Source organism: Brachionichthys hirsutus, chromosome 21 (assembly GCF_040956055.1).
Source record: "Brachionichthys hirsutus isolate HB-005 chromosome 21, CSIRO-AGI_Bhir_v1, whole genome shotgun sequence".
Classification (NCBI taxonomy): Eukaryota; Metazoa; Chordata; class Actinopteri; order Lophiiformes; family Brachionichthyidae; genus Brachionichthys; species Brachionichthys hirsutus.
Genome location: NC_090917.1, coordinates 6,374,136 through 6,398,401, shown reverse-complemented (window position 1 = coordinate 6,398,401; position 24,266 = coordinate 6,374,136). Strand labels below are relative to the sequence as shown.

Genomic DNA, 24,266 nt, shown 5'->3' with positions numbered 1-24,266 from the left:
TTCTGTAACATTGCAGTCAGTGGAGCTTCAAAAATGTGTTTCTCCCAACTGAAAGAACAAAGCGACTTTGAAGGCGTTACTCTCCTACAACTGGCTCTCTTCGGTTCTTCACTGAGGAAAACCCTTAATACGATTGATTGATTGCATTTGGTTGTCGTGATTTAGTCGTATATCAATGTATTATACATGGTAAGCAACACCAAAAGAAACGTCATACATGTTATTTTAGCCAATAAATATGCCTTTGTGTTTCTTCCTATCATACAGCTATGAACGATGACAATAGTTGACAGATCTTCAGAAAAGTCTGACCACGAGTCAGTCGGATGTAAGCGATCGCCCTTCAGCAGTGGAGACGTGAGGATGGACGGCACCTGCTGCAGCAGCTGGACGGCCGGTCCCACCGTGCCCTGTGATTCCACCCGGCTGAATGATCCGGCGGCCTGCGTGGGCCCAACGCCTGGAGCTGTAGTGTACAACAGCACGCCCTCCGCCATGGACTGGCCCAAGGAGCGAGGTGGGAGCAAAGGCTTTTATCAGCCGTTTCTTATCGTGCGTGTGGGACCGGTTCGGATGCGTGGCTTCACCGTGGTGCCGCTCTCGTGTCATGTTCACAGCAAAGTCTGTTCCTTTTCTTAGCGTTTATGTCCGGCGTCCTCAAAGGATTGCTCACAAAGATATGTTGTAACAAATTATATAAAACATTCCAGTGTTTCTTTAGCAATAACAATTCTTCATCTCCATGTTGCTTCAAAAAGTCTTCCTTAATTTTTGCCGGTGCGAGACTAGAGCTGCTCAACTCGGCGTTGAAGTCATGCAGATACTCCCCCTGGAGGGCTTATTGTATTTAGTTTTATTTTGTTTAATGTTTTGTATTGACTTGTTGTGCAATATCTTTCAGTAAAAAAAATAAAAAATAAAACATGCTGATGGGACGCTGACTCCATCACGTTCAGCGATGCTTGTGAATCCATGTTGTACATATTCGTCCGACCACGTTTTCCTCGACATAAAATATTAAAGAAATCACACGACGTACGACCACGACGGTCACGCGTTGAATACGGAGCGCGCTAAAAGCTACCGTGAGACGTCTGTAGGCCTGCGTGTTCAGAGGATGCGTTTGGGAAGCCAGGAGGATGCTCACACCACGTCTGCGTCGATTCTGATATCGGTAATAATTCTCTTTGCTCTCTGTGTCCAGTTATAAGCAGTGATGACGGCTTTGACTTGCCCCAGAAGGTCCTCTTCCCTTCAGAGAGGCTCAACCTAAAGTGGAGCCAGGTTCACCGCATCGGTGCAGGCCTGCAGAACATGGGGAACACGTGCTTCCTCAACTCGGCTCTACAGTGTCTCACCTACACACCTCCATTTGCAAACTACATGCTGACACGGGAGCACTCCAAAACATGTAAGATTAAGTTTGGTGTTCATTCCAGCAACCTTCTACGGTCATGCAATAATTATCTCGTCATCCTGAGTCATTGCAGCATCGTCTGAGTTGTTTTCTTGCCCGATTCAAGCGTTTCTCCTTTTGTTCGGGTCCCTCTTGTCTCCTGCTGCAGGTCACGAGCCAGGATTCTGTATGATGTGCACCATGCAGAACCACATCATTCAGGTTTTCGGCAACTCTGGGAATGTCATTAAGCCCGTTGGCGTACTCGATGAGCTAAAACGTAAGTGGCCTGCACAGCTAAACCGCTGGCGTTGTTCTCTTTGACCACTTCAGGTGCATATAAAATGTGGTCTTTCTAAATTAAAGTGCCAAAATCAAACAAGTTACAGCTGAACATTGTTGTGCGCACGTTATGTGCATGTGCTTATTGTTTCTAGTTCATGATCACACGAGCTCACTCGGCGACAACTTTGTCTGAACGTTTGCCTGTTTTGATTTGCTTGCTATGATATTCATATGGAATCAAAGATGACTGAACTTGCCCGGAGTCTCATTTTAAACTAGCGGTTCTTGCTATCCGCTGTTTACCATTGAAGACTTCCGGAAGCGTTTTCCACTCAGTCATTATCGGTTGGGATTCGTCAAATGTGGTCTCCAGCTGTGGTTTATGGAGCACACTAAATTATGTCGGTGGGTAATCATCAAAGTGGTAAAGGTTTGACTGTTTCTTACTCTTTTATGGCTTATGTGATTCCCCCCCCCCCCCCCCTCTCAACACAGGGATCGGAAAGCACTTCCGCTATGGAAGCCAGGAGGATGCTCATGAGTTTCTGCGTTACACAGTGGATGCTATGCAAAAGTCCTGCTTACCCGGAACCAAGTAAGTATTAGTGAAGATCATCGGCTAATAAAAAATAATACATTTTATTTATAACGAGCTTTATATTCCACGGAATCTCAAAAGTGCCACGTGGTGAAAGAAAACAAAGTAAGCATCATATAAAAACAGAAATAGGCCAGGCATTAAAACAAATACGTTATCAGCATAGACCTAAGGAATTAAGGAAATGATTTTCTAAAAAGGTAGGTTTTAAGTCCAGTTTTTAAAGCATGAATTGGCCGAGGTGCTCTCAATTGATCGGGGAGGGAATTCCACCGAGTTGGGGCTGGTCGGCCACGGTGCGGAGCCTGGACTAGGCAGACCAATCTAAATGTTGTTGCTTGAAAGCAAAGGGTGTCCAGTGCAAACATGTGTGACTTTATTTTATTTATTCATTACTGCTGAAATGTACCTCAGGAATGTATACCCATTACCAAGTAGGTCACAGACAAAATGTAGGTTTCAAGTAACAGGTCAACAAACTAGTGTCTTCGTTCTTTGTGTTTTACATTCTCATTTTGATCTTTTCTACAGATTAGAGAGACAAATGCAGGCGACCACGTTCATCCATCAGGTGTTCGGTGGCCACCTAAGATCCAGAGGTAACTTATAGTGTTAATTGTTTTATATGAAGCCATGTCACTGTTTGTTTTTAGGTATTTTATAGTTTTTCGACACTGTTTTGTGACCATAATTTTCCTTTTTCAGTGAAGTGTTTAAACTGCAAAGCGGTTTCTGATACATTTGACCCTTTTCTGGATATTCCCCTGGAGATTAAGGTGAAATAATTATGCTTGTTTTTAGCTGTGGGTTGTTGAAAACAACCACTGAATGTGCAACAAATATACATTTTGGCAAAGGCTCTTCAAAACAGAAGTAAAGCTGATTTTTGTGTCCGTGCAGATGGCACCGAGTATCTCCAAGGCTCTGGAGCAGTTTGTCAAGCCAGAACAGCTGGACGGAGATAATGCCTACAAATGCAGCAAGTAAGTCGTTCTGCAGGATAAAGATAAAACGGTGAAAATAACAAGAGAGTTCTTTCTTCATCTAATTACTGACTGACTAAATATTTGTTTCCTTTTTTAGATGCAAAAAATTGGTCACGGCTTCAAAAAGATTTACCGTCCACCGCAGCGCCAATGTGCTCACGCTCTCTCTTAAGCGCTTTGCAAACTTCAGCGGAGGCAAAATCACAAAGGTACCGATGACGTGTACAGACCATAATATCAATAAATGGGTCACACATACAAATGTGTACCATATTTGACCAGCTTCAGGCCCCAGTAACTCACAAGTCAAGTTCGATGTCCTGCTCGTCATCAAAGGAATAATGACTTGCACACAAACAGCGATTCCTCACGTTGTATTTAAGTGAAGAGAATATTTCACTGTAATTTTGACGATTAACCAACGTCTGTTCTGGTCTTTCAGGATGTGAAATATCCAGAGTTCCTGAACCTGCGACCCTTCATGTCTCAGTCTCAAGGGGAGCCCCAGCTCTACGGGCTCTACGGCGTGCTGGTCCACTCTGGATTCAGCTGTCATGCTGGACACTACTTCTGCTATATTAAGGTACTGATTCTGCTCGGGATCCGCTGCTCCGATTTAATTGAAAGCTGGAAACCGCGCTTTAATTCCGAACCGGCATGTCGACCTGTGTCTCTCAGGCTAGCAACGGGCAGTGGTATCAGATGAATGACTCCTCCGTGTCCGTCAGTGACATCAAGTCTGTCCTGAACCAGCAGGCCTATGTCCTTTTCTACGTCAAGTAAGTCGATCTTTTTTTAAAGCGTCGCTTATTTTATTCCCATAATGAAGAACGGGAGTTAATGATCGCTTAGTGATGGTGACTAGCTGACACTAGAGAGGAGCCACCCGCATTTAAACGCTTTCCATCGCTACCATTCCTTCCTCTTGTGTCACTAGATCCAGCGACGGGAAGAAAACGGGCGATCACAGCCATAATGCGGGCGTTCCCGGTCAGTCATCGCCGCGGCCTGTGGCGACGCCACGCATCAACGCCACCGTGCACCACAACAACATCGGCTTCATCGGCCCCCAGCTTCCTCCTCACATGGCTAAGGTACGGCAGATAGTTCTATATTTAATATGATCCATTTTACCCGGGGCTTGAGTAACACTCGTGGGTTGCCTGTTTTGTTTTTACATCAGAATCCTCTCCATGTTAACGGGAATGGATCTCAAAGGGACTATTCTTCTAGTTCCAAACCCAGCACTGCTGTGGGGAAAGCTAGCCACGGGCTAGCTCCTTCATCCGTCTCCCACTCTGTCAGCCAACCCACAATGATCCCAGCTCAAGACAAACGCCAGAAGCTTTCATTCTTCATTGGGCAAAGCAAACAGAGCCGTCCGTCGTCGTCGTCCTCCTCCTCCTCCTCCTCTTCTTCTTCCAGCCAGTCGACCTCTCCGAGCAACAGCTCCTCCTCCAGCTCTTTGCCCTCCTCAAGGTCTACCTCAGACGTTCGCTTTGTTCCACGTCAGCTAAATCATGTTAACGGCACACCGTGCAGCAACGGAGGGGGTCGCCACCGTGGAGGGAACGGCGCGTCCTTCTTGGTGCCTTACAGCCAAGAGTCCTCCGAGGAGTCGGATCAGGAGAACGCCGGCATTCTGGATAAAGGCTCTCTGGCCAAGTCTCGCGTTAACGGAGACGGAACTGGAGAGGTGCTTGACGAACCTCCTCAGGCCGCCGGAGGAGAACCAGGAGCGTTCCACAGTGGCGACAGATTAAACGGACCAGCTAACGGCGTCTCTAGCGCCAGTCAAAACGGGCATCATTGTGGACACCACCGAGCGAATGGACACAACGACCCCGATGAAGTAAATCCAACGCTTTGTGTTTTTGCTATTTTGTGGAGTAATAACTGAATGGAAACTAGTGTCGTGTCTAAATAATCTTGTTTTTGCCCCTCAGATCTCTGGCAGTGATCACAGTTCGTCGTCCTCCGTGACAACCGTTGCTAACGGACAGGACGGCGACCCGAACCGAGCAAAGTAAGACGAGGATCATTTCGCCGCGCTGCATAAAGCAAAATGGATGTTGATGTATATATATTATTTTTGCTTTTTCAGAGAAGAGGATCATAACTCTGCCACATCCCCGGCTGCTGCTCCTCAGAGCCTGCATCCCGCTGCCGGGGACTCGCGGGCTAACGCGGAAGCTAAACGGCCGCCTCATAATGCAGCGTCCTCCGCTGCGAGTGCTCCTCCTCCAGCCCCCCCTGTGAAAAACGTCCACCCAGCCACGGCTCCAGAATCTGCGCCCTCCTCCTCATGTAACGGTAATGCCGTTGTGGCTTCGCCCCCGCCGCGTGACCATTCACGAAACACCGACGGGGCCCCCGCAGCTCCGCTGCAGAGCGGCAGAGGTGGGGAGGAAGCGGCGGATCTGCCACGGCCCAATCAGCTCTCGGAGATGACTGAAGCGTGCGCAGATGCTAAAGAGCAGCGCCGGTTCAAGTCCAGTCCGAGAAGCAGCGAAGGACAATCTTCCCGAGACGGATTGCACTCTGACTGGAGCAGAGACCGAGGACGACACAACGGGGACAGCGAGCGTTATCGTTACAGACAGGACTACAGAGACCATCGCTCACGCAGGAACCACTTCCCTCGCCGGGATTGGGAGTTTGAGCGTCGCCGGGAGGGGAACTTTCATCACTCAAGGGAACGCGATCGTGACAGGAGCCCCCGCCACTACCGCCACTATCACCATCCCCGCTCCAGAGAGCATAGGGGGCATGAGCAGAGCGGGCGGGGTTACCCCCCTCACGGAGAGTCTCGCATTCCCTGGAGGTGGAAGGATGATGGCAGAGAATTCCGGCTGATGAAGGAAAAGTGCAATGGCCGGGATAGGGACCATTATTCCTCGAAGGAGGAGAATTCCTCGCCTGCCGCCGGCTCAGAAACCTCCACAAAGTTTGCTCAGGCTCGTAGCTCCGTGTTTGGACCGGCACCGGACAGGGAGGATCCGAATCGCAAGGGGACGGCACATCCCCTGAGCAAGAAAAGGGGGGAGAGCTCCGACATCCATCGTTCGAAACACAGAAAGAGCAAGAAGAGAAATAAGTCAAAGGATAGAGACCGATATCGTGAGAGTGGGTGAGTCCTGTTTAGCTTCTGTGGTGCGTTTGATTTGTCATTTTTCACCGTTTTTTTGTGCGTCACACGGTATTCACGGTGTGTTTTCTGCCTTCCTCCCGAAGCTCCAGCTTGGAATCGGACCGAGCCACCGAAACAAAGAAGAAGAAGAAAAGGAGCCAGTGGGGCGGCGAGTCTGAGCAGCAAAGCCCAGGAGCGTCTCGGAGCCACGGGAACGGAAGGAGCGAGGAGAGGGAGAGCGGGAAGCGCCGACACGATGACGCGGACGCTCAGCACGACGCTGGCTGTTCTCCAAAGAAGCGCCGCCCCACAGACGGCAGATATAACCACCCCACCGACCACACGCCGGCTCACCACCATCTCAACGGACACGCAGGTATTACAGGCTTCTCGTATTCAAAGTCCTCCAACAGACACTTTAAACCGCCGTGGAGTTTCCCGTCTGTAAGCGTTTGTCCTCTTTTCGTAGGAAACGGTTACAGTCAAATGAACGGCGACTCCCGTGGATACTCCAGTGGCTCGAATATCTGTGAGTGTGTGTGGGGGGGGGGGGGGGGGGCGCCTTTAGTGATTCTCAAGGTTGTCTGATGGGAGTGAAGTATTTCAGCTCATTGCTCTGCGGATAAATTATACAGAGACGTCCTCCGTCTCATTTCAGATGCATGAGCACCGTTTCAGCAGGACACCGAACTGCAGAGGACGGCCATCGACGGCTGTCTGCCGTGCTGCTCCTACATGGGAATTACATTTTGTATGTACTGTACATAATTTTGAATGTATCGGCTGTTTGACAGCTGTTTGTTTTTTTAAAGGCAAGGCATTGATTTATTTGCCGTAACTCTTCAATATGGTCAAAAACATTCACCCATTGAAGGTTTAAATATGAAATATTAATATATATATATACTTCTATCAACACAAAGCTTGAAGATCTCAACTGCTGCTCAGTGGAACTCAGGACTTTTAAACTTTTTAATATCCATGTCAGATATCCACCCGCTCCAGATCAGAATGAAACAAAAAGGGAAAGTGTTGCTAAGTGTCGAGCTGTAAGGTATTACGTCTGCTGCGAAGTGAAGTTTTCACCGTTTCTAAAGAGCGGCAGTGTTTTTTTCTTTGATTTAACTCCCTCGATGGAGGGAGTTCTGAGAGACGGAGGCAGACGAGTGCTTTGCTGGGAACAAGGCTTTGCTCATTTATACCTCCATGTTAACCCTGGACAGACTTGAGGACATTTCCCAGCTTTTATTTTTTCATTCTTTTTTTTTATTTTTTAAGATTCATTGTAATTTTTAAGCTTTTTCACAGAAGACTATGCTTTTCTTTCTTCTCACATAAAGAATGTGAAATTCTCGTTTCTCATCGCTATAGACCATTTGTGTTTGCTTTTAATGAAAAAATACAGTTTGCGTCATAAGAAAATACTGTGAATTTAATTTTAAACTGTACTATCAGTTAGTTTTATATGTGAAAATCCTGTATCAGGGTTACCGGTATATTTTGTTATTTGAAAAAAATTGCATTTTAATTTTGACAATTCTTCTGGACAAAAGTCAGTAACGGGTGTATGGGTCACTTTTGTTTTTAGCTTCAGAAAGAGTTGATAAACGCTCTTATTTTTTGTTTAGCATGTCAGAATTTATACATTGTATGAGGTTAAAAGCCTCAAAATAAATTTGTTAATTTCAAAAAAAGGAATTTGTTTACATCTGTGAAAAGACTCAGACTAGTGAGTTGATGGGCCTTTTTAGCTCTACTTTTTTTGTTTTGTATACAAAGACAAGATTCTAGTATTTGTTTCTATTTGAATAAATGTCCGACTACAGTTGACATCAAACTAGAAAGCCTGGGGACAGAAACTAATGGCACTTCTATATTTAGGGTTTCTTGAAAGGAAAAGACATTTGTTCAAGGTTCTTTATTCACAATACTTTTCCATTTTGAAAGAGCCAGACCTGGTTAGTTTAACTTTTATTCAACTTCAGGAGCAGGAATAAAAAAACGTATAATTACAAAAAAGGGTCATATGCTCACCGGTTGCTCTCCGTCCCCCCAGCAGAGGAGGGCTGACCAACTTTTGGGAATTTTAATTGAAGGGCCCTGGTATAGACATTATGCTTTACATACTATTAAACACAAACAGTATGTACATTATTATATTCCATACATGTATAATATAAATTGAGGGCTGTCTCTTTCGTTTAAACATATTAAGATAATAAATACAAAAGAACCTGACTTGATCACAGGGGCGAATCTTCAATCGATGAAATGACTGTTTGATACAGTCACCCCTTAAGAAAAGGATATCACACGCATCGGATGAGTCTCAACCTGCAACCTTCTTCACCATCAACGAAGGAATAAGGGAATGTAACGTAAATCCAAGGATTGAGCCTGACATGAATCTAGAATAAACCAGTCTGTTTGCATATGCTGAATAGATCCAGACACTTGAGGTCTAACAATCAGACCAGCTGATTTAAATGCTTGAGGCTTTCTGCAGTAACAGGATATTACAAATGTCGGGTTTGCGTTTGTCAAAGGGCGTGAAGTGACGATCATGAGATATTGGCTGACAAATGTGAGTCTTGCTGGCAGACAGCCCGCCTGCATGATGATGAAGGTTGAAATCCTGCCGGTGGCCACATAGCAGAGGAGCTATAAGCCTTGATGTGTCCAGCAGAGGGCAGCGTGGCCACAGAATAAAGTCAACTGGATTATAGGAAAAGCTTAAAATGTTTCGCCTCTTATCCAAGAGGGTTCTTCAGGGTCAGAGGCTTGGTGAAGAGTTCGCTCTTATCTTAAAGTTCCACACAGACGGCACACTGGTGTAGAAAATCCCAGTCATATAAAACCTTCACATTAACCGGAAGTCAAAGTGCAGACAAAGTTCTGTGTCTGGATGGTGTGTATCCGCCTCGGAGGATCATAGTCATCATTTTTTATTGGCTATCCTCCGTTTCCTGGTGGCCAGCATGTCGTAGAAAGGATCCCTGCTGATGCTCGCTCTGTGGAAAGAGGACAGGAAGAGATGCGTCTGTGATGAACCGTTTCACGTCGACGCCACACACACTGAATGTAGGCCACAGCGTTGCACATTATTATTTTAAAATGTATTAACGGCATTTACTATAATTAACAGAAGCGTTTTACTCTTATATGCACAGTATAAATATCCTTAGTCGTAACTGTAGTGCATTTATCTTACAATGGGCCATAAAGGAATTCCTGGAGTACTACTCGAGTAAATGTACTTAAACATTCCACCATTGCTGACAGTAATCGTGATGATTCATCCGCGTCTTTCCCAGCAGCAGGACAGGAAGCTGAGACCGCCAGTGTTTCAGGTGCATGTGAACAGATGAGTCAGGTGGGACAGCATGGGAAACACCGTGTGTGTGGGTGTGTGCGTGTCTGTGTGTGAGACTGCTGACCACAGAACATTCTGTTGCCACCAGTATCCGAGTCAAATGAGACTTTGTCCTGCTGAGTCCCGTCTGTGCTCTTCCTTCTTTAAATGGTGGCAGGAAGTACAAAGAGATGTCCGCTTCACGCTGGAGCTTCTACAGTAAGAGAAGTCTGAGGCGTGTGAAACATGCGTTACACACTCGGTGTCTTCTGACAGCACAAATCTTTAGCCTCACCCGAACGACGTTTACAGTAACGTAGCTGCAACACCCATCCCTTCCACACACACTGTACGTCAGCGTTAAGTTGCTTTTAAATACAATTAGACCGTGGAAAGGTGTGTGATGTGATTTCTGCCGTGTTATTGATCATATTTGGTCAGAGAAGCTGCAGCTGAGTGGATGATAGTGGGCTGCTAGGGCTCCATTGGGCTTCCTGGATAACAGGCAGCATTTGGATATGACAGAGAGAGAACGCTTCTGAGAGTGCGATAAGGTATGGTGGCTGAGTAGGTGTGTGTGTGTGTGTTGAGATTGGGATTCACGTGGGATCGGCTCGGCGTTGGCTAAGTACCCTCTCGGTGTAAACGGATCCGCGCTCTTACTTGATGGATTTGATCCACTCCTCCTTCTCCTCTGGCGTGGGAGCTGATATCCGGTACACGACGTGGTTGCCTTCCACGACCCGCCCATCCGCCTCGGTCTTGCAGGCTTTGATCACCTGACCTTTGTGGTTGGGGTTGTAGAGCTCGAAGCAGTTCTAGAGAAGCAAAAATAAGAAAAAGAAAATAAGAAAGCATTTCTGTTTCCCCCCCTAAGTTCGTATTCTCGGTGTGGATTTAGAAGAGATGAAATTAAACTTAGAGGCGGGGTCTCCTTACGGGTTTTCTGGGCTCATCGACCTCTCTGATGCTGAGGTTCTCCAGAGGAATAATCCCACGAGGCTCTTTATCCTGGAAACACACGACAGTCCGCATCAACAGACACTCAGCGCACACAGCAGGTTAAGATTACACTGTGTGACGAAGGAAGGATCCATCCCCAATAATATCACTGATCATTATCAGGTTAACATTTTTTAGGACCAATATAATTGATTTATGTCCTTCTGTGCTAATGTCACAATGCTACCATGCAAATCTGAGACGGCGAATACGGGACATGTTGAAGCAGTTCAGGCCCCACAAAAACATATTTCAGAACCATTCAGTCTGAGAAGTGAACATCGAGGTGTTTTAAGGAGGAGTTTTAATTCACTGTGCTCGTGGACGGGGGGGAGCGCCCCCCAGGGAGACGTAACACTAAACCCTTCATCCTCCACTGCTTCTCTATGTGGGGCCAGATGTAAGGCCCATGTGTCTGTTGGGATGGGGGTCCTTGAGGAACAGCCCCCTTTCCAGCCTGTCATTTTCCCTCTAATGAGGGGGCACAGCAGGGGGGGAGGAAATGCCCCGGGACAGCTGCTCACAGCTGGCTGTGTGTGTGTGTGTGTGTGTGTGTGTGTGTGTGTGTGTGTGTGTGTGTGTGTGTGTGTGTGTGTCTTTTGGATTTGTGTGCGCTGAGGAATTGGTGTTTGTGTTTTTTGGGGGGGGGGGGGGGATGGGGGGATGCTCGCAGAACTAGGGATGATGGTAGAAGCGTGAGGGGACACGCATTGGCTTGCGGTTTAGCGAGGCCAGATGTTTCCCATCATGCATCAGGTTCATTTGGGTCAAAGGGGAGGCAGTGGGCACGGAGGCAGCGCTGCACGACACCGGCCCTCCATCTTTAACGCTGACTGCGCCTGCGTGTGTCTCACATGGATTACAAATTAAAATATATTAGTTTAGAGTCTTGGCTTGTTTATTCTCCTGGTGCTATGCTAAGCTAACAATCTCCTGCAAACCCATTCCAAAAAGAGGAAATAAATCCAGAGTCCAACACGATGCACGCAAGAGAAGACGTCAGTCTGCACACTCACTGTTGTGTATTCAAAGTAGTACAGGCAGTTGTCAGTCAGGATGAACCATCGTCTCTTCCATGTCTTCACCCTGCCGCCTGGAGAGAGAAAACGCACAACATCTGAGCCGTGACTGGAGAGGCGACGCATTCGTGCAAGTCCAGGCTAACCTGCAGGAGAACTCGGCTCCACGTGCCGCATCTGGTTCTGATCATCTCTGCAAAATTAGGCCCAATCGGAAGCTGGACGCTCCCTCCAAGCGTCTCCTCCCGGTCTCAGGAGAGCAGCGTCCATGTTACCAGACGTGCGCACACCAAAAACACGGGACAGCTACGGCGGGAGTGGGTGCATTTACTCATGAATGTAGAAATGTAATGCTAACATCTCCATCTGCCAGTAGATTACTGGGATTAGGTGTGTTTCCGTGATGTAATGAGTAGTTTACTGGTATAATCAGAAGAACATAATGTGGCTGATGTCACTACACGGTCTGCAGTATGTCCACCATAATAACATGTTTGCTGACTTCACAAGAAGGAGGACAAAGCAACAGTTACTGATGTAATCAATGAGCAATAATTACTTGGCCCAATATTCAACCTATATGACTCTGTAGAGAGTAAAATCCGGCACCTATATTACGTATTACGGACCTTTTCTTCCATCTGGAAGACGTCTACATCCCTGTTGGATTGAGGCGTAAAGTAAATAGAGGTTTTAGTCTTCTACGGTTAGTCCAAAGGGCAGTCTGAACCCCCTGAGCTCGAGTTAAACCCAAAACCCAACACTTGTTGATTTCTGCTTCTCGGTTTTTAAAAGCAGCTTTTGTGTGGAAGCTCATTTGTATGTGTGTTATTTAATTTGACTGATATTGCAGAGAATGCAAATATTTTCTACTGATATCAGGCCTTCTGAAGTCCAACGTAAGAACATCTCAATGACTGAGTTTTAAGCCATGCTGCTCACACTGGATGATGATGATGATGATGATGATGATGATGATAATGATGATGAAATCAGGCATAGCAACAGGCTCAGTCCTGTTAATAGTGCAGTGCAAAAAGAGCTTATGGAGCTTCACAGCCGCATCATTCAAGTCAATACAACCTCCTCTCATTAAGCAGGGGCTCTGAAGAAGCTGAAATAAGCCTGGACCTCACTGAGGGGGGGGCTAAAACAATGTGGTAAGGACAGCTGGTAGAGCGCAAAAGAGAAAAGGAGGAGAAGCAGGATTGTGGGGGGGGGGGGGGGGGCTGCACCGAGGAACAGAATAATAGGCTTCAGTGCACGATCAGCCACGCAGCAGGCACGACAGACTGAAGCAGCCGTTCACCGATCGACTTCGGAGGCATTTCAAATGACATTTTTCCGGTCGACAACCAGAGGTTCCACCGTTTATGTGTCATATCTATGGAGATACCCCTGAATTATTCATGCGCCTCTTAAAGAGTAATTGCTAATGAGCAAGTTTTCTTTCTTAATGTTGTACCGGTATTCTTTTAGAATACAAAGAAAATGTTTTTATGGTTTGAAATGATTATATTTAACGGGGGGGGGGGGGGTTCCATGCTCTGTGCGCCACCACGCCTCCACCAGCCCCCCTAGAGGAATCCCTTTAATCCCCATGCAGAATGAAAGCGATCCCTAACTTGTCTTGCCTTTAAATAAAATAACCCATCAGTAATACTGTTCAAAAACTGAAGTACATGTACTCTGCGTGGTACTCTGGTTCAATAACATTAAATGAAGCATGTAGCATGTGTGGAGACTCGGTTGGTTTTAGAAGATAACAGCAGCCAATGCCAGCATGAGGCCACTTCTGTGGTGAACCATGATGATGCAGGGTGGAGTGTTACCTACCTCCTAACACAGAGAGGGAAGGGAGAGAAGGAAGAGCCAGCACAGAACAGAAAGAGAGAGAGAGAGCAGAGGAGAGAACGTGAAAGGGAGAGAGGGGATGAGCGAGCAAAAAGACGGAGCACAAAAGTCACCATGACAGAGAACCCGAGAGAAGCTGAAATTATTGACATGGATAGATGGTGGGTCCCCTGAAATGAAGTCGTTTATATATAATATTGGTAGAACGTGCCCCTTAATTCACTAAAAACATGTTCAAATACAAAATGTAATGTTTTATGAATTAGGTTATTATAAATTAGCCTCAGCATATCTGTCAGTGATAAAATACTGCAGCTGCTGTCCACACGTTTACATGAACAAAACGTCTTTAATCCGATCAGAGTTCGGATTAAAATTATGTTCGGATGCACTGATTTCTTGGACCATAAAAATATTGATCCGATTAGGATTTGCGTGTTCATGCATCACACTTTCAATCGGAATAAATTATTTTGACATGCGCAATTTGACCAAATATACCGGAAATAATAGTAGAAGAAGAAGCCGTAGCGACTTCCGTTGTAAACAAAATATGGCTCCGCCCTTTTCTGCTTGAAACTTCAGCGTTATTTCGCACGTTTTCCCCCGTTTGCGTTGTTACTTTCCTCCTTTAATATCTCCGGCAACGTGTTTGTCTCAGATATTGACCAGTTCTGTCTTTCGCTCGCTCTGCTTCGGAATAAGTGTTTTCATGCATCTTGATCGGATTATCAATCGGTATAAACCACCCCTCTCGATCGGGATGGAATCTTGATTAGATTGATCTTGATCGGGTCAGACTAATCCGATTTGGGTGTGCACGTGAAGCATTTTTATTCCGATCAGGCTTTTAATCTGATTAAATGTGTCCATGTAAACTCATCGGCACTGAACGCTATCAATCTACTTTATCTATCTTCTGGGACTCTCGCCCAGAAGTTGGAGTTAAGTCACAGATGAAACATCTCATTAGCTTGAATGAAGTCACTCGTGTTTCTGGGTTTGAGCATCATGGTAAACATTTCAGAATACGTCTGAACAAAGTGATGGTAATCCAGACGAATTCTGGAACTCAAATGCACATACCGAGCTTGAGGAGCCAGCCTTCTCTGTCCGGGTTGAAGAAAGTATGCGTCAGATCATTCCCATCATCCTCTGGGATTTTGAAGGGCTCGTTTTTGATGCTGTCGTAAAGGTTCTGCAGGCAGAAGAGGAACGCTATTGAAGGAACTACCTCCTTCCTATGGATTAACTGTGACCGAACAGCCTTGGAGATCAATCATCACAGACAGAGTCTGACCCTGAGCAGCTCCTCTGGCAGGTCTCCTCCTTCGTTGATGCCTCTGTTCATGGAGATGAAGCGTTCAACGGGGGGCTTGTCTCTGACGTTGGGGTTGTGGAGGCTGGTGTTCAGCATGATGATGGCGAATGACAACACGTAGCAGGTATCTGAGGGGGTTGGTAAGCAAATCTAATGAGTTACAGCGTCAAAAAAAAAGAAAAAGATCCTCACACACAATCCGTCTGTGGATATTCATAAATCTGCTGATTGAAAGTTACTCAGGTAACCCCTCAAATACTGACACAGAATATGCTAAAAGCAATATCAAAGAAGTAATGGGGGGGGGGGGGGGGCAGTAGGGCTTTAGTCTCTCTACTGAGGGGTAATGTTCAGACACGGGCCAGTAACTAAATCATTCATCCGCTCTGTCTGCCTGCTGACACACATTCGCTTTAAAAATGGAGGCGCTTTACACACAGTGAGAGATACGGAGCAAGAGATGCCGGCATCTGGCAGGGGGAATGTCCGTGGAGTCAGAAAAATGGATTTTGAAGAGTGAGAAGCAGTTCTTTCCTTTGCTGATTAAAGATCTGAACATTATTTCTATAGATATTGCTGGAATGTGAAGATGGTGATTTACTTTGGCCAAGATAATTATAATAAACAAAAAAACTGTCATGCCAGCATTTTTGCTGCTTTCTGTATGACACAGAAGTATTAAGAAGTAGTTTTACATTTGATCCAACAGAATCAGAGCAGCATTGCATTGAATTAATGATGAAACCGGAAGTATGTTGTACACAATCTTGTACACAATAGTTTGCTCCTTAATTATTTACAAACTGTTCTTGTCGTCTTTAACACACATCCGCGTACCGGTCAGCCGGTTTGAGTCTTGAATCATTGATTATATGCTGCTGGTTGTTTACTCTGATCTCATCTGATCCATAGTTACTGTGATCTGCTTATTTCTAACTGAGTGGTAGTTACCGTGACGCCTGTAACTGAAATGGACTGAATAAACAGGCCAGCACTATTGATGGAGTATGTGAGGTCGAAAGTAATCTGGATTGTGTCTAACCTGTCGACTGGAAGACTCCAGGGTTGCACTGGCAGTACCGCGAGGCAAACGCCTCCATCATACGGTCGATCTTCTGGGCTTCGCCAGGCAAACGGAAACTCCACAGGAACTGCCTGAAAGTCAAGGACGGGGATTTAAGTGACAAAAATAAATTGTTCAGGTTGTATTCAAGACATATTTTCTCTGCTCAGTATTTGAGGTGCTCGATCCGCTAACCGTAGCGCTTGGACGAGGTTGAGGTCGGCAAATTCGTGCAGCTCCACAAAAGCCTGAAGCACCTTGATGTTGAAGTCATCCCTGGTTTAAAAAGAAAAAGGATCAGAAAAGACTTACAGTATTAGTCTAATCTATTAAGCCAAGTATAATCAGATCATCCAGAAGAGATCAAAATACCTCTGAGAGGATAAGAAGAAACAGAATGAACACAACGGGAGCCCAAAAAGAAAGACAGGTGAGGAAAACCAGAATCCAAGTTTAGGTCTTTATTCTAACGGAGCGCTAGGTGTGAATCTGGGACCAAGTTAAACAGCTGGAGAGTTTCTCCACCCTGAGGGGGGGGGGGGGGGGGGGGGGTATAGTCCATTTGATTGGCGATAATCAGCTCAAACTAAACACACACTGGCTCCTGATTGGCTGCTGGAGCCAACAGCTGTTCTCAGGCAGCGGCCGCTGCTTCTCTGACCTCAGGACTCTGATCCTGGATCTTCTTAGTGTTGTGTTTAAATACAAAATAAAAAAACTGGCATTTTCAGACTGTGTGTTTTGTGGGAAGATGCACATAGCGTTGATTTATATACGTGATGCAACGACTTTTATTGCAATAGCTTTCTTGGATTATTTGGATGGTGGCGGGGGGGGGGTCCTTCTGCAGTGTGACTGTATTGTATTCTACTCTGTACTGGAGCAGCAAAGTGAAATGAATCTTATACGCTGACGTTTATATATTATATGATTATTATTGAGGTACATTTCTTACAAAGACACCTATACGTGTGGAAAAAAATGAAAAGACATTGCATCCAGTGTAACACCAGCGAGTGTTTAACAGCAACACAGAAAGTCTTGTAGTATAAATTAAGAATGAATCACCCGGCAACTATATATCAGGTCATTTTCTCCCCCCCCCCTCCCCCCCGGCTTCATCTCTGCTCAGCATGTAATGACACGTTCCTGCTCCTTGGATAAACTCAATTAGTGAAAATGACTGTGTTTAAATTCTCAGCCTGTGTTTAGCTTGATTTCCATTGGGTAGGTGGCCTCTTTGATGATCATCCATGATAAAGACGGCCAACCAGAGTCCCCGGAACCCCCCCCCCCCCCCCACCCCCCAACAGTGGGTCCCATTCATAGAGTGCTTGTGTGTGTTTCATTGTTTTTCTGAAACCATTCATCTCTCTATTGATGCACAATCAGCTGCTGTACCAGGTAAAGATAAATATGATAAAGAAAGTAAGAAGTGGGATTCCCTAATGAGAATATTTAAAACATGGCAGGACTTATTCTGTTTAAAATGTGTCTGCTCTTTGCTCTTCAAAAGATCATTTCTATTTTAAGGTAGGAAACAAAAAGGCATCTGTCCGACCAGCATGAGGCCCCGACTCAGGCTCAGATTGTGTCAGAGGAAGAGGAAGAGGAAGAGGAAGATGAATGTGTGAGCCAAGCAGGAATTCATTCACCACCTGTCTGTGACATTTTCGGCGATCTGGTGAAAGTGTTTGTTTACACTTCACAAAAGATGAAATATTAATTAAAGAGATTAGTAGACTGTTGCTTGTCTCGCATATTAGTTTTTAATAAGAAATATATTTTCTTTAATAAGTTGTTTGTTGTTAATGAGAAGAAAACTTGACACACGTTTTCTCTTGCCTCAAAGTATTTCTCAGAAAGTTTGCTGCAAATTAGCTTCAATAATTTCTCATATATAAAAAAAAGCACTTTCCCACCTAATTCATTTGAAATACAGCCGAAGCTAATAAAGCTGTAGTTTTGTGTCTCCTACATTTAGGGCAGCCTTTGACGTTGTCTAACCCTTTTCTTGGTTTTTGATTCCCCCCTCTCTGAGATGACATCGTCCAGCACCTCCACTTCATTATCCAAGAGTCTGACCTTCATACTCATTTTTATCAAATCTACCTTCACATGGCTGCACCATGAAAGCTCACCCACTCAAACCATTAATCGCACAGGGAGCGTTAATTGAAGGAAAACACTCTCCTGCAGCCTGATAGATGCCCCGTCTCACCGTTCGCCCAAGTAGTCTCCGATGACGGTCTTGTTCAAGCCCTCGCCTTTGTAGAGGAACTGGGCGATGTCTTCTGGAGTGTGCTGAAGGAGGTCGTTCTCCAGCAGGAACTGGATTCCCTGAAGACGGGAAGGAGGATAAAGACGGGTTCTTGTTTGAGGAGGGATGACGGAGAATGCTTTCCTGGCTGAGACGCCGGAATCTGTGGCGCTTTATGATGATGCATATATCCAATACCTTTTTTGGATCCATGTTGAATTTCTTCCTGCCCATGGCGATTTGTTTGTTTCGCTGGGATGTTTTACTGCAACAGAGAAACACGAATGTTGAGTTTCACTTCGCTGAGATATATTGATTCACAACTGACATTATTGTTTCCTGTCACGTCTGTTCTGCAGATCAAATATGTTAATTTTTGAGTCTAACTTGACCAACATGAACACAAAAACAAACAAACAAAATGGTGCGTATGTATGAAGAACAAGTGTGATTGATTTACACTAAAAACATTTTAGATTCCACATGACTGATTCGTTTTTTCCGGATGGCCATTCAGAAAACCTGAATGCGCTTGTGTTTTGGATGCGATTGGAAATGCAACAAGCGTTCTACTTAATATGAACAGAGTACATCATTTTGGCTCCAGTGACTTGCCTTTCTCCAACACATGTCAGCTGCTCGATCTCCGTCATGACCTCGGCGATTTCAAACTTCAACCTCTGAGACAAAACAAAAACAAAATAAATGCACAGAGAGAGAAAACCCGAACTTTTTCTGTGAGCAAATCGAGCATGTAAAGATTTAATGTCGGAGACTTTTCTTTACAGCATGCAAATATATCCCCGACTGCTCCAGAAGATTATTGCACAGGAACTGGAACAGGAATGAACTGCACACACTGCATTTCTCTCCCTTGCACAAGCAACAGACCTCAATATCATCGAGCAGCTCTCTCTTCCTGCGTCGGATGTTTGAGAGCTCATCCCTCTCCTCCAGGGACAGATCCTCTGGAACTGAAACGCACAAACACAGCTCACATCAGCCGACCCGAGCAGCTCGCTGGGAGAACACAGAAGCGAGTGCTAATTAGAAGAGGATTTGAACATGTGTAATGAGTTCACAAGCAGAAATGGGAACTCCAAAGAGATTCATCCTCTTCTTACGGTTGCTGCATTTTACTTTTGCAATTGGAACAGCATGACGAGAGTCAAGCACGTTCATTATGAGCTTTATTAACCACATAGGTCTTAATTATTCCACTTGAAAGTCTCATTCCTGACTTTGCTCTAGGGAGAATTCTATTAATAAAATAATTCCAGATTAAATGTGCTTACATTTGAAGTGATTTGGTAATTTAGCGTAGCCCATGACACTGATTGTCTCACAGCCCGGGGCAAAAATGAGCAAGTGACTCGACTTCTGTTCAGTGTTCTCTCCGCTCCGTTCCCCACGCTTGTCTTTATCTTTCAATCTTTTTTCCGACTGCCTCCTCTCTTTCTACTTCCCTCTCACCCACACACAATATTTCACAATTCCCTTCATCTTGCCGAAGCAGAAGTCTGAACAATCCCGCTTCATTAAGGCCAGCTCGGAGGCAGAGAGCGCAGGGAAGTGGCACATCTAATATCACAGCCAGAGAATTGTGCGCGCATGTTGATAAAGAGGAGAGAAAGCGCTGCTTGTTATTTTCCCTTGTGGGCGGGAAGCAGCGATAATTACAGCAAAACAAGGTCAGTGGGCTCCGGAGGAAGCGTTCGGTATGATCTTCATTTAACATCATGCGGAGGAGGTGTGATTAGGGGAATTAACCGACACAAAGGCTGGTATTCACATTCACACTGAAACTAAAATCACTTCCTGGTTGTTTCATCCCCAAGCACCAGGAGAGCAGCAGCAGAACCACATTTTCCTGAGAGAGACAGGGAGGGCATGCATAGTGACATCATCATCATCATCTTCATCATCCAACCAGCCATCCATTTTTACCTCCGTTATCGGCCGTTAGCACGATAACTCAACATTTTCTGGATGAAATTATCAGAAAATGTTGAGTAAATCTTCATTTTCAGTAACATTGCAGTCAATGGAACTTCAAAATCTGTTCCTCAATATCTCGGTTGATTATTGACTGATGTTTATGGTATTTGACAGTCATGTAGGGTGGGGGGGCCTCTAACTTACCACCAAATTTAATCTGGATCGGATCCAGAATGACGTTAGGAAAAAAATAATAGATCTTAACATTGTTTTTGTCTTTCAGAGGACGCAGTCAGATCAATGTCTTGAATTAGCCTGAGGCATCCATTAGCTGATGGAGACGTCCACTGGCTACAACATGCACGATTACAATCTGGATTCATGACAAATCTAATGAGAAGCGGATGATGCCGCCTTTAATAAAGGCCGAGCCCAATTAATGGAAAAGCGTTTCCCTTACCCTCCAATCCATTCCTCTCCTACTGGATGGAGTGTAAGACACCTCTCAGACCCCATGTTTGGTAATCGAGAAGACACTAAGACATGTCCAGATGTCCCTGTTCCAGTAGAAAGTCTTGTTTAGTGGCGGGGGGGGGGGGCTCCTCTGCAGAGGTGGTCCACCAATTACTTTATTAACACTCGTCCCCCTGTGACCTTCTGACTCACTCAGGAAATGAGTTTAGTGTCGTCGATAAGCGCAGAGGGAGGACTGACACCACGGCCAGTTATAGCCTGCATATTGGCACAAACCAAACACATGCATGCAAAAAATGAACATCTAGCAGAACTCATTGAGGTGGGAGCCCTCACAGATTTGCTGAGCAGATGTAGGTGATGCCCTGATTCGTTTCACAGAGAGCTAATAGTGCACAAAAACAGACTTGAAGCCCGCTTTGACCTCTGAGGCCGCTGAAATAAAATTGTTTTATGAACATTTAGAAATGAACGCTATCTGTGGCTGGCTGAGGGGGTTCAAAGGGTTTGAACGCCAATATGTGCATCACAAACGAGAAGCTCAAGGCATCCCCCCCCCCAAAAAAAACACAAAATCCCTTAAAATCTCCTTTAAGGAGTAAATCCCCTGCTGCTCTTCACACCCAAAACTAACAACTGTCCCCGGCCACCCGCTGCAACCAGAGGCTTTGATGGCCTTTAAAGTAAGATCAGGATGCATAACTAACACAGCACCTAGAACAGCCTTCAGTTTAAGCCATTTATTAGAGAAGACCCGCGGGGAGGAAAATATCTCTGGCTGGGCCGAGGACTTCTGGAGGGGAGGAACGCATAACACGTGAAGCTCAGATTCAAAATCCTCGACTCTCATAACACTGGCTGTGATCCCAGTTTTCACTTTACTCATGAGAGGATTTGTCCAGATCCGGCTTTTCTCTAGCGACTTTCCGCACAGTGAAGTCTTTTAAAGTGGGTGAGTAACCCTGATACCTCCAGCTGGCTCTGTAGTGCTACGGGACACAGGCAGGGAGGTGGGAAGGCAAGGGAAACTTCCTCTGGGCTTCCACACTAATCTGAAAGCCGCCGCTCCCAATCCCTCTATAACTATATGTTTTAACACGAATAAGTAACATGTAAGATAAAGACTATTGTTTGCTGAAGGGCTGCAACAGGCTCAGATAAATGAAATAGCGGACAGGGCAGATGAATGGAGAACGTTTTTAGGACTGTAAATGACATATAAAGCTGACATTTTGTCAGGTTTTGTAACTAACATTAGAATTTCTCAGTGCCTGGATATCTTCTTTGCAAACTAGGATTGAGGAAAGACGACCTTAAAGAGTGAATATATCAAAGATAAAGACAGAAAGTTCTCCCCGACTTGACACCGGAAGAGGGAGCATTCAGTTTACTACTGTGTTCTCAGTTTAGTAATAGTTTGTACTATTAATTGTCATAAGTGAGAACCACAGTCTGAATCCTAAAGATATTTGTATGACACACACAATCCTCATAGACTTGAGCGATTAGCTGGATCAGGAAATAGAGAATGTTGGCATTTTGTAGCTTGAAAAGAAAACTGATGTAAACAGCATCACACACAAAACACTCATTCTAAACACAAGAAATCACAAAAACAGAAAGCACAGCATCTTGCTGGATGGGTCAAACGTTGGCTTCATGTCAAACTGCATGAATTCTTGATACATTAGCATTATAGCTGAGTGTGGTATCAGTGGAATAATTATTACAGCACAAGCTTGATCAGTAATAACTCAGTAATAACAACTCGGTTTTTAACTACTGCTGAGGGCACACGGAGAATCCTGGGAGCTAAAGGGCCTTCTTTTTAATCACTGCGGTTAATCTGTGCTTTTGGGGCGGGACCCCCGGCTGTGATCGCATTTGTGCAATCCTGTGGTTGTATAGGAGCTGGTCTGCACAAGATGTCCTGATATTGTACATCTGGCCAACATCAGCTTCATGTCAACACTGGATTCAATGAGAAGGTTTTGGGGAGAAAAGGGAATGATGGAAAACGCCAGTATCAATCAGTTTCATGCTATCTCCGAGCAGGAATAGCCTTTCACCGTGCACGAAGCCAGATACCTCTAGCGGTTTCTTTTTGAGCGAAATCAGACACAGACTCTTCACATATTTATAAAATTATTGAATTCATTTAATCTGATTTTATTATATATTTTATTTAGACGCATGCAGATATTCTGCGTGCTCAGTCACAAAGTGAGAGATTTTGTCACGCTTTAAAATTGGTGTGGATTCCTTAAGTTAATATCAACTAAAATATTATTGCCTCTCACACTGAAGGGAGTGCTATCTGTCCCATCCGAACTAAAGGGAGATTCAATGCGATTCAGGCAAGCAAACTTTGGTTTGCCACCAATTTGAGTGTGTTCTGTCTACCACAAGTGTCAATGAGCCAGAGCCCAGGGAAAATGTTATTGTATGTCTCCCAACCACAAAGTCTGTGTCAGACATTCTCGGTTAAGATAAAAAGCAAGCAAACATTTGCCGATTCCACCGAGTCAACATTTTTTGGTCCACAACAAGCTCTGGATGCACGTTCACGTCTGACTGAGACGCAGGTTGGCGACGTTCTCCTCTAACGCTGGATATCTTGATGCACTCTGCTCTTATAGAAACAGCTGTTGTCGGCGTGGCGTAAGGTTTGGGATTCACAGACCCAGAATCTCGTAATGTCATTTCATGTGCATTAAATCACCAAAAAGTAGCGGCACTATCACCAAACGCTTAATCCTCTAGTTTGGTTTGTTTTGTTTTAGCATCGCGTTTGAAAGATTCCTGATTCACAGGCTCAAACCTTCCTCAAAAATAACTGAATAAACAATAATTGTGGGTCAGTGATCTGATGTGAGCACTCACCTGCATATTATTGTGACAGTTAATCTCCACATCGTGTTTGAACTAGGCAGGGGGGGGGGGGGGGGGGGGCTTCCATTAAAAGCAGGCGGCGCTAACTCCTGTGATGCTGCCTGCGAGCAGACACCAGCAGGCAGAGGGTCAGCCTGGATGATTGGCAGTGGCATCAAAACGTTTAGCTGCAGCTCTGCGTCAGCCTCCAGCCTGTTCGGAGGTGCAGGATATCCCCTCTGATGATTATGTGCCTGCCTGCAAAAACACTGGCTTTGGGCAGACCACCCTGATCCCACTCACGACGAGAGCAGAGCTACCTTTGATCACAACAACAGAAACCACCCACAGGGTTTGCATGGTGGCGTTCCTCTTGGTACTGGATTCAAGTTCACTTCGGTTCTGCGAAAATGGATTTGGTCAAATATCCAACTACCTGCTGGGTGGAAATATTTCCATTAAAAACAGCCTCGTCGTCGCTGAATGTGTTTGAAACAGAACAGAAAATATACAGTTGATGGCTTGAAGTGAAGGAAATGAAATGGAAAAAGTGCCAGGACGTCTTACTGAGGTAGAAACGAGCTGGGCGTTGGCATGTAGAAGCCAAGAAACACATCCCCACCCCTCACGCCCCCATCCTGTCTGCCTGGTCAGCCGGTCTGTGTTCTCTCTTAACCCCCTTTTCACTGAAATTAGACATGGATTGCTTCTACACAC

At 45.3% G+C, this 24,266-nt stretch overlaps 2 protein-coding genes across 2 annotated transcripts; one reads left to right on the top strand and one right to left on the bottom strand.

The window, feature by feature from the left end:
- Positions 1-276: 276 nt before the first annotated feature.
- usp42 (ubiquitin specific peptidase 42) lies at positions 277-8,465 on the top strand. The gene is made up of 17 exons (XM_068754885.1): positions 277-517; positions 1,205-1,411; positions 1,566-1,676; positions 2,177-2,276; positions 2,811-2,878; positions 2,985-3,055; positions 3,180-3,262; positions 3,363-3,474; positions 3,708-3,848; positions 3,944-4,044; positions 4,203-4,359; positions 4,449-5,117; positions 5,212-5,291; positions 5,370-6,395; positions 6,500-6,771; positions 6,865-6,924; positions 8,452-8,465. The coding sequence occupies exons 1-17, from the start codon at positions 277-279 to the stop codon at positions 8,463-8,465; spliced, it is 3,513 nt and encodes a 1,170-aa protein (XP_068610986.1).
- Positions 8,466-9,333: 868 nt separating this feature from the next.
- Positions 9,334-19,847, bottom strand: LOC137910449 (cytohesin-3-like). Its single transcript, XM_068754884.1, has 15 exons — positions 19,775-19,847; positions 19,365-19,385; positions 19,158-19,240; positions 18,882-18,946; positions 18,465-18,531; positions 18,228-18,346; positions 16,202-16,282; positions 15,986-16,098; positions 14,923-15,071; positions 14,709-14,820; positions 13,605-13,607; positions 11,766-11,842; positions 10,687-10,758; positions 10,411-10,565; positions 9,334-9,406 (listed from the first exon to the last, which is right to left on the bottom strand). The coding sequence occupies exons 1-15, from the start codon at positions 19,845-19,847 to the stop codon at positions 9,334-9,336; spliced, it is 1,263 nt and encodes a 420-aa protein (XP_068610985.1).
- Positions 19,848-24,266: the final 4,419 nt, after the last annotated feature.